Source organism: Oncorhynchus nerka, linkage group LG15, assembly GCF_034236695.1.
Source record: "Oncorhynchus nerka isolate Pitt River linkage group LG15, Oner_Uvic_2.0, whole genome shotgun sequence".
NCBI classification, from domain to species: Eukaryota; Metazoa; Chordata; class Actinopteri; order Salmoniformes; family Salmonidae; genus Oncorhynchus; species Oncorhynchus nerka.
The window spans coordinates 80,132,203-80,145,999 of NC_088410.1; the positions used below are offsets into that span (position 1 = coordinate 80,132,203).

The 13,797-nt window shown below is 39.9% G+C and overlaps 2 protein-coding genes across 4 annotated transcripts in view; both read left to right on the plus strand.

Annotated features, from left to right (window-relative positions):
* Positions 1-1,719, plus strand: part of LOC115143363 (protein NDRG3-like) — a 55,408-nt gene extending 53,689 nt beyond the window's left edge. For all 3 annotated transcript variants that reach the window (XM_029683709.2, XM_029683710.2, XM_029683711.2), the window contains one exon: positions 279-1,719. In XM_029683709.2, the coding sequence (XP_029539569.1) occupies positions 279-451 (173 nt within the window). In that variant the 3' untranslated portion in view covers positions 452-1,719. The remainder of the gene's footprint in view (positions 1-278) is intronic.
* A 5,339-nt stretch (positions 1,720-7,058) lies between these two features.
* LOC115143752 (src-like-adapter 2) lies at positions 7,059-13,761 on the plus strand. The gene is made up of 7 exons (XM_065001919.1): positions 7,059-7,203; positions 7,331-7,430; positions 7,511-7,597; positions 11,557-11,660; positions 11,845-11,994; positions 12,657-12,789; positions 12,992-13,761. Exons 1-7 carry the CDS (start codon positions 7,131-7,133, stop codon positions 13,125-13,127), a joined length of 783 nt encoding a protein of 260 aa, XP_064857991.1. The 5' UTR covers positions 7,059-7,130; the 3' UTR covers positions 13,128-13,761.
* Positions 13,762-13,797: the final 36 nt, after the last annotated feature.

Sequence of the window (13,797 nt, forward strand, 5' to 3'; positions counted from 1 at the left end):
TTATATGTTTTTTTCTGTGCTTTATGCTCGTATTGCATTGCCTTAATTGCAAGGCATTCTTGTCAGCGTCTTTGGCTTGCATACTGTATTTAAGCTTTTTCTTTATTTTATCGGTGCCTTTATTTCCTCAGATTTGTCTGCATGGTGAATATCTTCAGTATTTGTATGATTTATTAATGTAATTCCCAAACAGAGGGAACACGTCATAATGCTTCCTGCATTGCATGAAGTGCTCTACATTGTGACTGGCATGTTAACACTCCTGTGTTGTGTCGTAGTGCCAACGGCTGGAATGACTCGTCTGGCCCGATCCCGCACCACCTCCTCTACCAGCATCACCTCCATGGACAGCAGCCGCAGCCGCAACATCAACAACCTGCTGGAGGGAGCCAACACCACCGGGGGTCTGGACAACCAGCCTGGGCCCCAGACCATGGAGGTCTCCTGCTAAACCTCCCTATCTCTTCCTCACTCCACACTGGGTAGCAGCCCTCAGTGGTGCCCCTATCCTCCTCCAGTAACTTATGTCTCCCTGTCTCTCTCTCCAACCCTGCTCCTAAATTACTCAATCCCAGGGGGTTATGTGATGAATTGTGTGATTAATATGAGAATATATATACAAATGCATATTAAATATTATACCGTATACACGTCAAACTTCCAGTCACAAGCGGAGGGGACAAAATAAAGAATGAGTCAGATATACATATACTGTATACGCAAAGGGTCTAGAGATGGTACGATCCCCCACCTTTCATTTGATACGTGTGCATGTCTCCTTGTGCAAAGTGAATCTGGAGACTTACTCTTCCAGATTCAATTACTATATGTCCCTCTTATTTTGTTTTTCCCATTATTGCCTTTCACATATTTTATTTATTTGGTTCACCATGTGTCTGTGTGTAGATGATTGGTTCCTGCGTCACAGGAGGGGTTGAAGAGTCCCATCTCTCACATCCACTGTAGCCCAAACACACACTCCCTCCTCAGTCCTTCTCTATTCCTCTTATCTAGAACACAATTACACTAAATACCTACATTCATTGCACATATTTAGACCACTTTTTTAATTGATATTTTTTACATTGTGAACTGTGAACACACGCCTCCTTTGATTGTGTGGCAAAGTGTAGATGTGTGATATACTGTACTGTACCTTGCTGCATTGCTCTGTTCTGCCGAGTCACTCCATTCACACTGTAGAATGATCACTCAAGCTGGGTACAAAACATAATATTCATGATTTTCAATACATTACTCTGCATTGTGTTCTTTTCCCAGGTGTATGTGACAAAAAAAACACATTAACAAATATATAGTGGCCCAATTCACAGAATAAATGCACTGTATTTTGGTTGGACTAGGACATTATACTTGCTTTTTAGGAGGAATATGGAAAAGCATAAAGAAAGGCAATAGGAAAGAACTGTGGGTCAATGTGATTGTGTAGATTAAATGTTCCTTTCATCTGTTTGTTTTAAAAATGCTTTTTCTTTGTAATTGATGTCATCTTCTTCTGTTTTACACTTTTGTAGTTTTTTTTGTCTGTTGACTCATCTCTTGAGTAGACATAGACAATGAATAACAACTTCAGCCTGTTATGATGTGGAAATGTGTTCAGTCTTCACTGAGGGTCAGTGGTGCTTCCCACTGTCTGCTGATTCAACTCATTTATACTACTGTACTACTAAATAAAGCTAGAAGATGAAAAATTGTTAATTTTCTTTGTTTATATCTTGTGTTTCCACGATAACACTCAATCTAATACTAGCAAAGGGTTAAGAAAAATAATCTGCATTTCAGATTAAAACAGTTGACATACTTCTGTTTTGTCTTGAATTAATCAAATTAACTACCATCTAACAACTCCAGGAATCGCATGCTGTCCAGGCTTTTGTACCTCCATGCTATCCGAGACTTGTACAGTAGGTGTGCCTTACATCCTGAGTTCACCTCTCTTGTACTCTCACTTTTCATGGATGATGCGATGGAAGCTATCATATTCTGAATGATACCAGAAAAGACAGTAGAAAGTTCCATATGTTTAGAATGTAACGCATCATAACGTGCAACTACCTCTGCAAGCTCCATGTAGTTGCCCATGTTAATGGAACTTTCCCTCTCTTTTGTTGTCCTCTAAAAGCTAATTCTTGCATAACCAAAAATGCAGTGGTGTTGATAAACCGCTTGAGAAAATCCCTGTCTCTTCTTACTTTCTCGTTGTGTTGTGTAGTTTGAATACGCAGATCTTGGTCCATTACATGATCGATTGTCATACTCAAGTAGAAGTAAAGATACCTTCATAGAAAATGACTCAAGTAAAAGGGAAAGTCAACCAGTAAATACTACTTGAGTAAAAGTATAAAAGTATTTGGTTTTAAATATACTTAAGTATCAAAAGTAAATGTAATTGCTAAGCTATACTTCAGTGTCAAAGGTAAAAGTACAAATGATTTCAAATTCCTTATATTGGCACCTCAGCCACGCTCAAGGTCCTAAACGATATCATAACCGCCATCGATAAGAGACATTACTGTGCAGTCGTATTCATCGACCTGGCCAAGGCTTTAGACTGTCAATCAACACATTCTTATTGGCAGACTCTACAGCCTTGGTTTCTCAAATGCTTGCCTCGCCTGGTTCACCAACTACTTCTCTGATAGAGTTCAGTGTGTCAAATTTGGAGGGCCTGTTATCCGTACCTCTGGCAGTCTCTATGGGGGTGCCACAGGGTTCAACCCTCCGGCCGACTCTCTTCTCTGTATACATGAATGATGTTGCTCTTGCTGCTGGCGATTCTCTGGTACACCTCTATGCAGACGACACCATTCTGTATACTTCTGGCCCCTATTTGGACACTGTGTTAGCTAACCTCCAGACGAGCTTCAATGCCATACAACTCTCCTTCCGTGGCCTCCAACTGCTCTTAAACGCAAGTAAAACTAAATGCATGCTATTCAACCGATCACTGCTCGCACCTGCTCGCCCGTCCAGCATTACTACTCTGGACGGCTCTGACTTAGAATATGTGGACAACTACAAATACCGAGGTGTCTGGTTAGACTGTAAACTTTCCTTCCAGGACTCACATTAAGCATCTCCAATCCAAAATTAAATCTAGAATTGGCTAGAACGCATCCTTCACTCATGCTGCCAAACATACCCTCGTAAAACTGACCATCCTACCGATCCTCGACTTCGGTGATGTCATCTATAAAATAGCCTCCAACACTCTACTCAACAAACTGGATGCAGTCTATCACAGTGCTGTCCGTTTTGTCACCAAAGCCCCATACACTACCCACCATTGCGACATGTACGCTCTCGTTGGTTGGCCCTCGCTTCATACTCGTCGCCAAACCGACTGGCTACAGGTTATCTATAAGTCTTTGCTAGATAATGCCCCGCCTTATCTCAGCTCACTGGTCACCATAGCAGCACCCACTCGTAGCACGCGCTCCAGCAGGTATATCTCACTGGTCAGCCCCAAAGCCAATCCCTCCTTTGGTCGTCTTTCCTTCCAGTTCTCTGCTGCCAATGACTGGAACGAACTGCAAAAATCTCTGAAGCTGGAGACTCATATATCCCTCACTAGCTTTAAGCACCAGCTGTCAGAGCAGCTCACAGATCACTGCACCTGTACACAGCCCATCTATCTACCTACCTCATCCCCATACAGTATTTATTTATTTATCTTGCTCCTTTGCACCCCAGTATCTCTACTTGCACAGTCATCTTCTGCACATCTACCATTCCAGTGTTTAATTGCTATATTATAATTACTTCGCCACCATGGCCTATGTATTGCCTTAACTCCCTTATCTTACCTCATTTGCACTCACTGTATATAGACTTTTTTTTCTTCTTTTGTTCTACTGTATTATTGACTATGTTTTGTTTATTCCATGTGTAACTCTGTGTTGTTGTATGTGTCGAATTGTTATGCTTTATCTTGGCCAGGTCGCAGTTGCAAATGAAAACTTGTTCTCAACTAGCCTACATGGTTAAATAAAGGTGAAATAAATAAAATAAAAATACAAAATATTAGGCAAACCAGACAGCACCATATTCTTTTTTTTCTATTTTTTTTTTACAGATAGTCAGGGGCACACTCCAACACTCAGACATAATTCACAAATGAAGCATTTGTGTTGAGTGAGTCCGCCAGATCAGAGGCAGTAAGGATGACCAGGGATGTTCTCTTGATAAGTGCATGAATTGCACCATTTTCCTGTCCTGCTAAGCAGTCAAAATGTTACGAGTACTTTTGGGTGTCAGGGAAAATGTATGGAGTAAAAAGTAGATTATTTTCTATAGAAATGTAGTGAAGTAAAAGTAAAAGTTGTCAGAAATATAAATAGTAAATTAAAGTACAGATACCCAAAGGAAATGACTTAAGTAGTACATTAAAGTATTTTACTGAACTACTTTACACCACTGCTAACTGGACACAGAAATAAAGTTCTGAAACCAAGAAAACAATTCATAATATACCTCCCCGTCTCCTGTAATTAGATTTTTTTTATTTGAGTTGAATAATATCCCCAAAATTCTCAACTATCACTCTTTACTCTCTTCTTCTACTTTGATATAATGGCGTTTGCGACACTTTTCTCTCTCAATCTCTATTCAACAATGCCACCAAGCCTCTCAAGCCCCATAATGCTCTGTGGCACAACCCCAATACAACACACTAGGTTAATTCTCTGATCCTAATCCTATGATTGGATGGACAATATGTCAGTTCATACTGAAAAATATTTGACCACGTCCTCCAGAAGTGGTCATAATTACCATGTATGTCTATGGAAGGGGGTGAGGCCTATGAGTTTCCTAGGTTTTGTATTGAAGTCAATGTAGCCAGAGGAGAACAGAAGCTAGCTGTCCTCCAGCTACACCATGGTGCTACCCCCGACCGTGCTGTTGAAGTTACTGTAGACCTTTATTGCAAAACAGTGTGTTTTAATGAATTATTTGGTGACATTAATATATTTAGTATAGTTTAATGTTTCACTATTTTAATTTTCATGAAATTTCACTGAGGAGGATGGTCCTCCCCTTCCTCCTCTGAGGAGCTTCACTGCACCATTAACAATAACAGGGGAGGTGTGCATGTCTTGGGGGTATGATCTTTGACCCTCCGTAACTTTCTCACTCATCATTATTCACGATTCATTCAGGATTATCCATAATCATGGTTGTCACACCCTGACCATAGTTTGCTTTGTATGTTCTGTTTTGTTTGGTCAGGGTGTGATCTGAGTGGGCATTCTATGTTGGATGTCTTGTTTGTCTGTTTCTGTGTTTGGGCCTGATATGGTTCTCAATCAGAGGCAGGTGTTAGTCATTGTCTCTGATTGGGAACCATATTTAGGTAGCCTGTTTAGTGTTGGGTTTTGTGGGTGATTGTTCCTGTCTTTGTGTTTGTTACACCAGATAGGGCTGTTTTCGGTTTTTCACGTTTCTTGTTTTTGTATATTGTTCTATTTCCATCTTTATTAAAGATGTATCAAAATAACCACGCTGCGTTTTGGTCCGCCTCTCCTTCAACAGAAGAATCCTGTGACAATGGTAGCATCCTCATTAATGTAGAAGTGTTCAGAAACATATTATATTCTTATTTACAATAAAGTGACTCCCAAATGACACAAAGCATTATTTACTACTCTATTGGGCACAAAATAATCTGAAACACAACCAAAACTAACTGCAAATGCATGCAACAAGTTTGTAGAATCACACACTTGATGTTGTCAGGGGTGCCAATCATTATTAAATCAATATGACTTGTTGAACAAAATCTCTTTCTCTGAGCAAATGCATTAGATTATAATAATAGAATTTCCGAAAGATGTTGAGCATACGATATATCTCAGTATTAGAATTATATATTTTATATAGTAATTATTGCTCATCTTTAGCAAGGGTGTCACTCATTTCGGGCCCCACTGTACATATCCTACCCATTACAGTATAGAGTAATAACATATTTAGAGTGCTGTGGAAAAAACACTGATCAAATGCATCATAACATTACAGGATGTAACATTCCTCTACTTCATTTGAATCTGCAACTTTTTTTCAGAGAAGCGTATACATATTACTGTAAATCTGACACACTCAGTCCTCCCAGCTGGTTATGGTATTTTCGGTAGGCGTATACGTTCTTGTGGTGTATTCATGACTCAAAGCTCTGATGCTGATTGCTGATAGGTTACATTAGCCTAGAAAAGTAGATTGTCATTTAAGCAGATTTTTTTTTATCTCATGTTTTTGTGCATACTATACACTTCTGCAGGAATGCGATTTTAAGAACATGAAAAATGATGTCAACCCCTCGATACACACTGTTTTGTGCCAGGATGTCAGGAACTGGCATCACAGAAAGCTACTAGAGACATAAAAACCTGTCCTCATCGAGTGGGCCTCTGTCTTGAGTCCTCATCTATCTACCCCCTCAGCCACAGTTGTGTAGATAGAGTACCCAAGAAACGAAACAGAGGGAGACACCTTCTCTTTCTCGCGGATTGTGATAGGACAGGGTGTTGATCCCACACTCTCACGCACACATACACGTACACATACATTTGAATGTACAGTGTTCAGGCAGACACTGAAGACAGGACACATAACACTCATGATCTTAGTTGCAGCACTGGTTTTTGCTGAGTGTATATCAGCTACACAGAGGAGGATATAGACAGCTGTGTGTGGTGACCCACCATCATTACCCAACAGTTACACACCAATTCAATAAGGTGAGTAAGTTTCAGTTTTACTTTAGAACTCATTAACATACAGTACCATGGAAGCACTTTTTATTGCATTTACACTAATGAAAAGTTATTCCACTGGTAGTTATACTTTTATAAGGCCTGTGTATTGTAAAGTGTACCTGAACCCTTTATTTTGTCAGAGTCAGTGTTTAGATCATAAGGGCTCGTCATAATAATTTTTGAATGGAAACTTGTCAGATTATTGAGGAAATGATGGTTTCTTGTTGTGGTTAATTCTGTCCCTGTGTCATCTTGTTTGTGTAACCCGAATGACAAAAGAAGATAGATGACAGTACACTCTTCTCTCTCAGCCTAAGGAGCCATCCAGACATACAGCTAGAGAAGCAGCTGGTCATGGGGACTTGCCCGATCAAAGTATGGTCCAATATGCCAACTCTGAAGAATCCAACTGAACCTGCAATGTCAGGTAAGACTAAACACCAGCTTCTTCCATAGGTCATTTGAATTATTGATTTGTTAACTCAATCTGAAAGAATCCTCCAGCCTGCCTGAATGCTGATTGCAACTATTAAAAAACATTCTTCTTTTTTTAGACGATAACAGGCCCATGGTGGTATCCCTCTATGACATCCCCTCCCAAGGTCCCTTGGAATCCAGCATCCATATAGGGGAGAGGCTCACGGTGTTATTAGAGTAAGTGTCATACCTGCATGGAGCTGTACATGTAGTGTATGTGGTAATTTGGTTGAAAACACTGATCTCTTTAATTGCAGCGATGGGGATTTTTGGGTGGTGCGATCCACAACGACAGGCAATGAGAGTTATATCCCCAGAAACTACACTGCCAAAGTAATTAACAGGTAAGATAACTACTACTTGCTCTCACTTTTTATTTCTGACTGTCACAGATGTTTACGATGAGTGGATGTCATGAGAGAGTGGGTATTGGAATTCATCAATAGGAAAGAGAGAGAGGTGGGGACTCCACTTAAAGGTGGGAGATTGTGTGTACACTAAAGGGGAAAGGGGATACCTAGTCAGATGTACAACTGAACGCCTTCAACTGAAATGTGTCTTCCAAATTTAACCCAACCCCTCTGAATCAGAGAGGTGCGGGGGGCTGTCTTAATCGACATCCACGTCTTCGGCGCCCAGGGAACAGTGGGTTAACTGTCTTGATCAGGGGCAGAACAACAGATTATTACCTTGTCAACTCAGGGATTCGATCCAGCAACCTTCCTGCTACGCCACCATGTCTGTGTCAATAATCAGTTAATCTGACTATTCTCCCATCATTAATTTATTTAATTTGAGTAGTTATCTAATGTTGGTAGGTCATATTTCTCTATTTTTATGTTACTCCTTAATCGCTATGATAAATAGTTTTTCTTTAATGTATTTTTAACAGAGCTCAGATTTACTTTGAAGTGCAAAGTGTAGCAATACAGGTGCATAGCAGGAAGATTGGAATCCTGTGAACCAAGAAGTTGTGAGTTCAAATCCCAGATTAGGTCATGTTGAATGCCAATTACTGTATAAATGAACATACAGAATGTAATCATGTACTGTGTGTGACTAGTTTCACAGCCTTTTCCTTTGTAAAATGCCAAAACAATCATTTCGAGTTGATGGAACATTTGAGACAAATTGAGCAAACACATCATTTAAAGTTGACTGAATTTTTTCCTACGTTTCCTCATGTTGGAGCTAAATTTGGGAAAACTAAAAATGTTAAATTCAGGTAACACATTACCTGAAAAGTTGAGTAAACAAAAAAATACTTAAGAATATTTAGTTGAAACAACTAGATTTTTTTTACAGTGCAGCAGAACACTTTTTGGTTCCATGTAGAATTGTTTGGGGTTTCATGTAGAAGCCACTGTGGAAAGGGTTCTACATGGAATCGAAAAGTGTACTACCTGGAACCAAAATAGTTATTCCTGGTCCTAGAACCAAAAAGGGTCCTTCAAAGGGTGGGGACAGCCGAGTAACCTTTTTTTTCTAACAGCGTAGGTGAACTGTGACTTTCTAGTGTATGTAGGCAGAGTTATTTTGTTCTCTCGCTCTCAATGACATCATCATCCCCCCTCAGTGGGATATGATTGCAGCTGTAGTTTCAGTTGAGTTTCCTAACAGTGCAGAGAAGTGTGAAAATGTAATGTACACACTAAAAACAAATGGTTCTATATTTTGCCAAATAAGGGTTATTTGTCTTGTAACCATAACGGATCCCTTTTTGCCGCTATACAGTGGGGCAAAAAAGTATTTAGTCAGCCACAAATTGTGCAAGTTCTCCCACTTAAAAAATGAGAGGCCTGTAATGTTCATCATAGGTACACTTTAATTATGACAGACAAAATGAAAAAAAAAAATCCAGAAAATCACATTGTAGGATTTTTAATGAATTTATTTGCAAATTATGGTGGAAAATAAGTATTTGGTCAATAACAAAAGTTTTTCTCAATACTTTGTTATATACCCTTTGTTGGCAATGACAGAGGTCAAACGTTTTCTGTAAGTCTTCACAAGGTTTTCCCACACTGTTGCTGGTATTTTGGCCCATTCCTCAATGCAGATCTCCTCTAGAGCAGTGATGTTTTGGGGCTGTTGCTGGGCAACACAGACTTTCAACTCCCTCCAAAGATTTTCTATGGGGTTGAGATCTGGAGACTGGCTAGGCCACTCCAGGACCTTGAAATGCTTCTTACGAAGCCACTCCTTCGTTGCCCGGGCGGTGTGTTTGGGATCATTGTCATGCTGAAAGACCCAGCCACGTTTCATCTTCAATGCTGATGGAAGGAGGTTTTCACTCAAAATCTCACGAAACATGGCCCCATTCATTCTTTCCTTTACACAGATCAGTCGTCCTGGTCCCTTTGCAGAAAACAGCCCCAAAGCATGATGTTTCCACCCCCATGCTTCACAGTAGGTATGGTGTTCTTTGGATGCAACTCAGCATTCTTTTTCCTCCAAACACGACGAGTTGAGTTTTTACCAAAAAGTTATATTTTGGTTTCATCTGACCATATGACATTCTCCCAATCTTCTTCTGGATCATCCAAATGCTCTCTAGCAAACTTCAGACGGGCTTGGACATGTACTGGCTTAAGCAGGGGGACACGTCTGGCACTGCAGGATTTGAGTCCCTGGCGGCGTAATGTGTTACTGATGGTAGGCTTTGTTACCAGCTCTCTGCAGGTCATTCACTAGGTCCCCCCGTGTGGTTCTGGGATTTTTGCTCACCGTTCTTGTGATCATTTTGACCCCACGGGGTGAGATCTTGCGTGGAGCCCCAGATCAAGGGAGATTATCAGTGGTCGTGTATGTCTTCCATTTCCTAATAATTGCTCCCAGAGTTGATTTCTTCAAACCAAGCTGCTTACCTATTGCAGATTCAGTCTTCCCAGCCTGGTGCAGGTCTACAATTTTGTTTCTGGTGTCCTTTGACAGCTCTTTGGTCTTGGCCATAGTGGAGTTTGGAGTGTGACTGTTTGAGGTTGTGGACAGGTGTCTTTTATACTGATAACAAGTTCAAACAGGTGCTATTAATACAGGTAACGAGTGGAGGACAGAGGAGCCTCTTAAAGAAGAAGTTACATGTCTTTGAGAGCCAGAAATCGTGCTTGTTTGTAGGTGACCAAATACTTATTTTCCACCATAATTTGCAAATAAATTCATTAAAAATGCTACAATGTGATTTTCTGGATTTTTTTTCTCATTTTGTCTGTCATAGTTGAAGTGTACCTATGATGAAAATTACAGGCCTCTCTCATATTTTTAAGTGGGAGAACTTGCACAATTGGTGGCTGACTGTATATCTATATATATCATTTTTTAAAGGTTATATAAAGAACCATGCTCATAAGGTTCTAAATTAGACCTGTATGGTGCTATAAATGACCATTTTCTCTGGTTCTATATAGCACCAAAATAAGGTTTCCATTATGGTTACAATCCATTTTGGGGCTATATAGAACCCTTTCTAATGGTTATTTTTAGAACCTTTATGGAGAATGGTTCTATAAAGAACCTTTCTCAATCTCAAAGTTTCTTTGTAGATCATTTTGAAGAACCAGACAGGGTTCAAGTGTAGACATTACTGTGAAATGCTTACTTACAAGCCCTTACCCAACAGTGCAGTTCAAGAGATAAGAAAATGTTTACCAAATAAACTAAAGTAAAAAAATAATCAAAAGTAACACAATAAAATAACAATAGCAAGCGGTACCGAGTCAATGTGCAGGGGTACAGGATAGTCAACGTAATGTGTACATGTAGATAGGGGTGAAGTGACTATGCATAGATAATAAACAGCGAGGAGCAGCAGTGTACAAAACAAATGGGGAGGGGGTCAATGTAAATAGCCCGGTGGCCATTTGATGAATTGTATTCTACCATTCTCAATTCACGCAAGGCCATATGTAAGTCTTTCACAAGACACCGTCACGGGCCATAGTCATGAATAACGTGTAATGGCATAACACAACAGATTAGATCAACTGGAATGACAAACACACGGTTGTACAAAGAGAGCTGTGAGCAAACCACTTATTCTAATGAGCTCCCGCCCCTTCATTTTATTTATCACTAAAAGAGAAACAAATTACTTTTGTGAACCACAAAGAACCATTGAATGGCTCACAGGGTTCATTATGGTTCCACATAGCACCATCACCCTTCCCAAGAACCCTATTTTCTACGGCGTAGGCCTACAACCATAGGAAATTACTACTGTACTTTCCTAGTAGTGGGAGTTTCATTGTATATTCTTCTTCTTCTGATAGTCAATATTTGAACTTTCTCATCCCGCTCTAATCAGGTGGCAGTATAATGGCATCAGCAGGTTGAATGCAGAGGAGCTGCTGCTGCTGCCAGACAATCACACAGGGGCTTTCCTGATCCGAGAGAGTCAGACAAACACAGGTTAGGTGATGTTCATGGCTTTACGCTCATTTCATTCAATTCATTTTAGTGAATGTTATGTCAAGTTTTTAAAAATGTTCCCATGAGTTATCTAAAAAAAAAGTTGATATAAGCACAATAACTATTGTGTGCACTTTTTCTTGACTGTAGCGTGACAAGAGTCCGGTGTTATTTTTACTCACAGAAACCTACTCCCTCTCAGTCCTTGTGAAGATGGACTCATATCTGGCCACAGTGAAACACTACCGCATCTGTCGCCTCCAAAACGGCTGGTTCTACATCTCCCCCAGCCTCACCTTCTACTCCCTGGGCCAATTAGTGGAACACTACTCTGGTGGGTACAAGCCCATCAACAGGCTCAAATGCATTATTATTAAATATGTAGCACAGTTCATATTCTAGTATGCAAATAGGGTGGACTGTATGGTACTACTGTAGCGATCTGTTCACTAGGGTTGCAAGGGGAGGTTATATTACTGGAAACCTTCGAAGTGTAACAGTACACTAACAACATGTTTATAATCAGATGACATCTAGTGGCCTTTTGGGTACTTCAGATTATCACAGGTGTCTTAATTATCTCTGGCTCTCTGCGGCCTCATGTAATATACAGTATATAAAATAATACATGAAGATGATTTTTGAAAAATATATATATATATATTGACAAATCTGTAAAACATTATCCTAAATATAAACCATCAACAGTGAATGCCATTGGTGTTTAACATGGGGGTTTACACATGAAAAATACACTAACAGTCCAAGTTTGGACACACCTACTCAATCAAGGGTTTTCCTTTATTTTTTACTATTTTCTACATTGTAGAATAATAGTGAAGACATCAAAACTATGAAATAACAATATATTGTATATTTGAGATTCTTCGTAGTAGCCACCCTTTGCCTTGACGACAGCTTGCACACTCTTGTCAATCATAAGGAGTTTTTTGGCTACAGAATGTTTTAAACATTTGGAAACGTGTCTATCCACAGAGTCAGCGGATGGGTTGTGCTGTTTACTGAGGGAGCCTTGCATCATCCAAGGCTCAAACAAAAGTACCCTGACCACCAGACCGTATCCCAAAGCTATCAGGAGGCCCACACTCAACTGGAATGACGTAGACAGGTGGGGCACATTCCTAAATCTTCCATCTATCATATTTTGTGTCCAAAGTGACCTACACACTATTTATTTCACTGTTTTTCAATATGAAATGAAATGTGATGATTTGTCTATGCAATCAATTGCACTGTATACACATTGTAAGATGATGCATTCTGATGGTAGTTAAAAGTAAATCACATGCCATATGCCTCTGTCTTTCTAGTTCAATGATCTTCAATAAGGCCAGAGTGGATTCAGAGGACTCTCTAGTGAGCGAAGGTCTGAGGGAGGCCGTCAGCTCGTACCTCTATATGACAGAGGCCAGCTGCCAGAACTGTGGCAAACACTGGGATACATGAGGAAAGGGAGGACTATGAGAGTAAAATAGCCAGACATTATGCTGTCTGGTCTGCTGTTGTGTAGGTGTAATGGTACTAGGCCAGAAATGATGATCTACATAAAAGCATAGTGGAAGTTGATAGAAGTAAGCATACCATTTACAACCACAATGAAAAAAATGAAAACTACAAGCACAATCAATGGTTTTGATGTTTTGATGTGTTAGGGTTCAGGTAGCCACAGGGAAGCCATGTTATGTGGCACTTCTCAAGTCTTCTAATGCTGTAGCTGTGCTTGTGCTCAAGAGCACATTTCAGAGCCTGGAACCGAAAGGTATTATCTATACTGTCTTTGGTATTATGATGTGATGAGCACTTCCTTTCAGCTCTAGGAAGGTTCCATTCTGCTTGTCCACACAGAAATGCCCATGCATTGGTCTATTTCTTTTTTTTTTACCAAAGAAGGAAGATCACTGAACGACAAGAACGTTTTAATTGTACTAAATGTTGAATCGATTGTTAGTTTGATATGCAATCTGTTACTCTGCAATCCATTTGTATATGAATGAAATGCCATGTCTGAACTAACTTGAAACGAACTCTGACTTTTTAGCGCATTTGGCTCGTGGCAGCATGGTTCTGCATGCTCTGGTTGTGAGAATTAGGAATAAATTAATTAAGTTGTATATGA

Excerpts from the sequence above, each read along its gene's own strand:
- LOC115143752 (XM_065001919.1), top strand. The coding sequence starts at position 7,131 with ATGGGGACTTGCCCGATCAAAGTATGGTCCAATATGCCAACTCTGAAG. Across the intron at positions 11,661-11,844 it reads AGAGAGTCAGACAAACACAG|AAACCTACTCCCTCTCAGTC; the intron begins GTTAGGTGATGT and ends TTTTACTCACAG. Across the intron at positions 11,995-12,656 it reads ATTAGTGGAACACTACTCTG|AGTCAGCGGATGGGTTGTGC; the intron begins GTGGGTACAAGC and ends GTCTATCCACAG.